At 32.1% G+C, this 6,115-nt stretch overlaps 1 protein-coding gene across 1 annotated transcript in view; it reads left to right on the top strand.

Moving 5' to 3' along the window:
- Positions 1-6,115, top strand: part of LOC103605231 (vacuolar protein sorting-associated protein 13C-like) — a gene marked incomplete at its 3' end in the record, with an annotated part of 138,950 nt that overhangs the window by 117,975 nt on the left and 14,860 nt on the right. Inside the window, exons 33-35 of the mRNA XM_008589816.1 lie at positions 294-598; positions 1,951-2,098; positions 2,949-3,057. Of these exons, the coding sequence (XP_008588038.1) occupies positions 294-598; positions 1,951-2,098; positions 2,949-3,057 (562 nt within the window). The remainder of the gene's footprint in view (positions 1-293; positions 599-1,950; positions 2,099-2,948; positions 3,058-6,115) is intronic.

Here is a 6,115-nt window from a genome sequence, read left to right as displayed (position 1 = left end):
TTTTGTTTAGAACTGTAATTATTTTTCCTAGAACTTAATGAAGCCAAATTCTTGAGTACAAAAATGATTGAGAAAATGTTTTTCTTAGTTGTTTAGCCATATAACACTAGCTCTGGTTAGGCAGCTAACTATGGATGGATTGTAAGTAATTTCTTCCTACCACTTGAAAAATAGGGCTTAATTGAAAGTTATCTATTGGAAAAAAGTTAGCACATGTATAAAAAGAAGGTGGTATTATAATTGATGTGCCTGTCCTCTGTTTGAATTTCTCCTTTTATGCTTTGGCTACAAAGAACTTCCTGAACAATTTCCAGACAGCCAAAGAGGCTGTGAGTGCTGCCACTGCCCAGGCTGCAGAAAAAGCTGCCACAAGTGTGAAGGATCTTGCCCAGAGGAGTTTTCGTGTTTCCATCAATATTGATTTGAAAGCACCAGTTATAGTCATCCCACAATCTTCTGTTTCCACCAATGCAGTAGTGGTAGATCTTGGATTAATCAGAGTTCAAAATCGGTTCAGTCTGGTGTCTGGTGAAGACTACTTGAATCCCCCAGTAATTGACAGAATGGATGTACAGCTAACAAAGCTTAAGCTTTCTAGGTATGCTCTTTCAATAATTATGTATTTCAGTATTATGTTAATGTTTGCCATGAAGTTTTATTATGACTATAGAAATTTATACACGACATACTTATATTACACAGAACAGTTTATTTTGAAAATTTTCAAACCTACAGAAAAATTGTNACACGACATACTTATATTACACAGAACAGTTTATTTTGAAAATTTTCAAACCTACAGAAAAATTGTAAAAATAGTACCATGAGTGCACCTAAACATTGTTCATCTAGATTCATCAATTGGTGTTTACATTACCTTTACTCTATGTATATACATATTATTTAAAACATTTTTTGCTAAACCATTTGAGAATAGATATTTTTACCCCTTTTCCCTAAGTATTTTAACATGTGTCTCCTAAAAACAAGGACATTCATTTTCTTACATTGACCACGACGTAATTATAAAATTTTAGAAATTTAATATTGATGTAATACTACTATCTAAAGTGCACTGAATATTCAGATTTTACCAGTTATCTCAGTAATGTCCAACCTCCCCTTCCCCAGTAGTAATTCTGGCCCCCTCTACCCCCTAATCCAGGATCACACATGGCATTTAACTGTATCCTGTACTACTGAGGGGGATTTCCATACCCGATAGACAATTATTCTGGAACAGTTCTTCAGCCTTTCTGTGTCTTTTATGATGATGACTGTTTTGAAGAGTGAAGTCTAGTTTTATAGAACACCTCTCAATTTGGTTTTGTCTGAGTGATTCTTTATGGTTTGATTGAGCTTACATTTTTGGCAGGAATACTGTCTAAGTAAAGTTTTATCCTCAGTGCTCACACTAAGTGACACATGAAGTCTCTACATAATTCATTTGAAAATCTTTTTCTAGCCTGTCTAAGGAGATTTAATTATTCAGAGTAAAAGAGTAATGATTATAAGGCAAGTCCAGAAAATAATCCTGGAAAAGAGCTTTATGAAATGCCTTAGAAAATGCTGACTGTTCACCTTACCATTGTTTTCTTCAGTCTCTATAACAATACGTATATTAATCCTTGAAAAATTGTATTTGATGATTTCTGCCATCTTGTCAACAGTATGAATTTTTAAAAAAAAATTTGTTACATTTTTCACCTAGCTACTGTTTAAAGAAAAATCTTTTTTTAATGGTTAATTGTGTATCCAATGTTTTAATCTTTCTCTACTAGTGGATTACAGATTAAGTTAATTATAGATTCAGTTTTGAAAACACTCAAGCAGCACTGTTTCAAATCAGTATTCAGAGCAGCAAATAATGGCTTGGCTTTGTTTTTTTCCATGACGTGTTACCTTTCCCTCCTGTATTTATGCATGTGTATCATTTCTATTTTTCATTAGGACAGTGATCCAGCCAGGCATCTCCCATCCTGATATTCAGCTGTTGCACCCAATTAACTTGGAGTTGTTTGTAAATCGGAACCTAGCTGCATCTTGGTACCATAAGATGCCGATTGTGGAAATTAAAGGACATCTTGATTCAATGAATGTAAGTTTATTAGTGAAAAAAAACTTCATTCTTGAAATTTTAAACTCTGAAGACTTTCTCAATGTAAATTCAAATGAAATGTAGATTTTTTTACTAAATGATATAAGAAGAATTTCAATGAGATATTGGCCAACAAGATTATTATTATGTTCAGTAGAATTTAATTTTCAATTAAACCTTACTTAACTTCTAAATTTGCTATATGTACACTGGTAGAGATCTATAAGCAAATTATTTATTAGCATATTATGTCTCATATACATAAACTTTTATCTTAGGGATATCTGAGTTCTCCTAAGATAATCGTGGCATTGAGGGAAATGCCTATTTTTTATATTAAAGACAGCCTTTTTATTTCATTGGAATTATTATTGTTTAAAAAATAGAATTTATGCATTTTCTGAATTTGTCATATTTTTTTAAATGATCCAATTTCTCTGATCGTTATTAACTTTCAGTAATGATTCAAGTTATGTCAGTGGTGCTAATATTGACTCATCACATTGTTTTTGTACAAACATTTTCTTATCTTTGATGAAGGAACTATTTTGTTTTTTTTTTTTTTTGGCAGCTGGCCAGTAAGGGGAATTGAACCCTTGACCTTGGTGTTACAAGGCTGTGTTCTAACCAACTGAGCTAACCAGGCAGCCCCAACATTTTCTTATCTTTGGAAATAAGAATTTTAATATGAAATAAGTAGTATGATACTTGAGTGGGTAGTGATTATAAAACTTTCAGTCAGTTAGGAGTATTTTGTTCATTGTGTTTTGTCACTGGGAATTTATTTTTTGTATTAAAATTGTTTCATTTTAAATGTAATATATTTATCTTTTAACATAATATTTCACAGGTTAGTCTAAATGAAGAAGATCTTAACCTTTTATTTAGAATACTAGCAGAAAATCTTGGTGAGGCTCCTGAAGACTTGGATAAAGTGAAATCAAAAATTCAAGAGACAGGTAAGAAGCTGTCTGACAGTAGGGAGCATAATACACATGTGTCTGTTTATTTTACAATTTAGTAGGGGAGCCAGACAATAAAAATGAAGCAAACAAATATATATTTACTAATTGTAATTTGTAGAACCAAGAAAACAAACAAGATGTTATTCAATGAAATCATAGTTGGAGATGATTGACTTTTATTAGTTAAGCAAACAGTTATAGTTTCCACACTTTTTTCTAAGTTGCATGAGTTGGGAGGAGGCTATAAAGAAGGGTTTCAAATCAGTGGTAGATTCCTGGAATAATTATTGAATTTGCATGTATAGTAAAAGCTTTTTTAAGTTGTCACTAGGCTATGGTGGCATATTCCACCTGATTTTTAAATAAGGCTTAGTAGTAAAATATCTGTAAGAATTGAAATGGTTGGTAACCTACCACTTCCTGAAAATACTGGAAATATTGTCCTTCAGTAAAAAAGGAAAGACAATTTAAATTATTATAGTGGCCTTTTTGACTTAAATGCAAAGTAGTTACCACACTTATTTTTTTAAGCTACTCTGTGTGTGTGTATGTACACCATGTACATACACACAAATATAATCTTGTTTTTTCCAAACAAATGGTAGCATTCTGTGTGTGTGTGTGTGTGTGTGTGTTTGTGTATGTTTTTAAAAAACATTTTGCTGTTTTTTAAAAAAATTAACAGTGTATCTTGGTGTTCATTCCATAGCTGTATAAATACTATGTGTATAGGTCTGCTTCATTCTTTTTATTGGCTGCCTGATATTAAGTTCTGCTGAAATATCATGATTTATTTAGACATTTTCAGTCTTTCACTGTTACCATGTTGCATTGAATACTCTTGTACATATACTTTTACAAGTGCATGTATGTGAGGTCTTCAGAATGTTCATGGAAAGATTTGTATTATCTTTTAATTCCATTTTTTCATAAACTTTTTGAAATACTCTCATAGATCTGTAGGGTAACACCAGTTAAAGGGTATGTAATCTTTATTTAAATTATTGATTTAATTGTTAATTAAATTTAAATTAATGTAAAATCCTGACAGATCTTGCTGATTGCCCTCCATAAAACTTGTATTAATTTTGGAACTCCCACCATGTTGTTTTCTAACACAGTGTATTATCAGATTTTTAAATTTTTGCCCATGTGCTAAGTGAAAAATAGTATCCCACTGTATATTTTTATTATTAAGAAACTTTTTCCTATATACATACGCAAGTCTTAAATTTACAATTCAGTGAATTTTACATGTGGATATACTTGTATAATCACCAAGATCAAGATAAAGCACATTTCCAGCACCCCAGAAGGCCTACCATCTCCCCCTTCCCAGTCAGTGCCAAACACCTGCCTTCTAATCCATCCATAGGTAACTACCATTCTAAGTTGTCATACTATAGATTAGTTTTCCTTCCTCTTGAATTTCATGTAAATGGAATCATACACACTTTACTTTTTGATGTTTTTCTCCTTTTGTTCAACATTTTGTTTGTGAAATTCGTCCATGTTTTATCTAGCAGTGGTTTGTTCTTTTTATTCCTATGTAGTATATGAATGTCTCAAAATGTATTTTATCCATTCTATCTTTGATGGACATTTGGGTTGTTTCTAGTTTTTAGTTATCATGAATAAACTTGCTGTGAGTATTGTTGTGTATGTTTTGGCATACTTATATACTTTTTCTTTTGTATATATATAGGTAGGAGTAGAATTACTGGGCCATATTTTAGGTTTATGTTTAGCTTCAGTAACTTATGCCAGAATATACAAGCAGTTTTCTAAGTGGCCGTACCAATTTTCTTTCCTACCAGTAATGTGTGAGAGTTCCAGGTGTTTCACATTCTCACCAGTACTTGGAATTGTCAGTCTTTAAGTTTAGCTATTCTGATGGATATGCACTGATATCTCAGTATGGTTTTTATTTGTTCCTTGATTACTAATGAAGTTGACCAACTTTTCATATACTTATTGGCCATTTAAAGTATATGTGGCATAACTATATTTGTTCCTTGATTACTAATGAAGTTGACCAACTTTTCATATACTTATTGGCCATTTAAATATCCTGTTTTGTGGCATAACTATTCAAGTCTATTGACTATTATTTTTATTAAGATATTTGTTTTTTTTTCTTACTCATATATAGGAGTTTTTAATATTCATTCTGGATATGAGCCCTTGCTAATTGTATGTGTTATATGTATATGTGTTGGTACATGTGTAGAAATATCTTCTCCCTGTCTGTGGTTCGGCTTTTCACTCCTAATGGGCCTTTTGATGAATAGAATTGTTAATTTTAATAAACTCCAACTTACTGTCTTTTTAAATGATCAGTGCCTTTTATTTCCTATTTAAGAAATCTTTGCCTGTTCTAGGAATTGTTTTTTAAAAACAAAATATTTGCTAGAATTGTTTCCCCTTGTTCACATTATGTTTGGAACAGTGCTGGAATAAGATGGTAGTTTAGAAACCTTGCCCTATGCATTGCTTTCCCAAAAGTAATAATTAACAGCAGTGGTTTTGCATATGAATTTCTGGTGTAGTTTACACTACGGGGTTCCTGTGTGTTCTGTTAGTGGTCCAGATAATGTTAACTGCAATAATAGTAATAACTAATGTTAACTGCAATAATAGTGATAACTAATGTAATAATATTGAGGGGTATTTGAGAGTGAAGGCTGTAAGGCCAGACTGGATGAATTTGGACTCTATCCACTTGTGTGTCCCTGGGCAAGTGTGACACTGTTCAAACCTCAGTTTGCTCATTTGGAATGAAGACAATAAAGTTCTTACCTCCGAGGGATGTCATAGGAATTAAATGAGACAGTCCATGTACAGCCCTTACTACAGGGTCTGGCATAGAGGTGAACACTTAGCAAGGGATAGCTGTTATTATTTTTGTGTATTGCTGTTTAGAAAGCAATTTTACTGCATTTCAGGATGTGTGAATTTCAGAAAAACAGTATTGTATTCATATAGTTTAACTTTTGTTTCTTAGTATGGCATAAGAGGCCCTAACCTCACCCTCCTTTTTTTTCTTTTCTAA

Source organism: Galeopterus variegatus, unplaced genomic scaffold, assembly GCF_000696425.1.
Source record: "Galeopterus variegatus unplaced genomic scaffold, G_variegatus-3.0.2 Scaffold5666, whole genome shotgun sequence".
Taxonomy (NCBI): Eukaryota; Metazoa; Chordata; class Mammalia; order Dermoptera; family Cynocephalidae; genus Galeopterus; species Galeopterus variegatus.
This window is presented reverse-complemented; position numbering and strand designations above follow the sequence as displayed.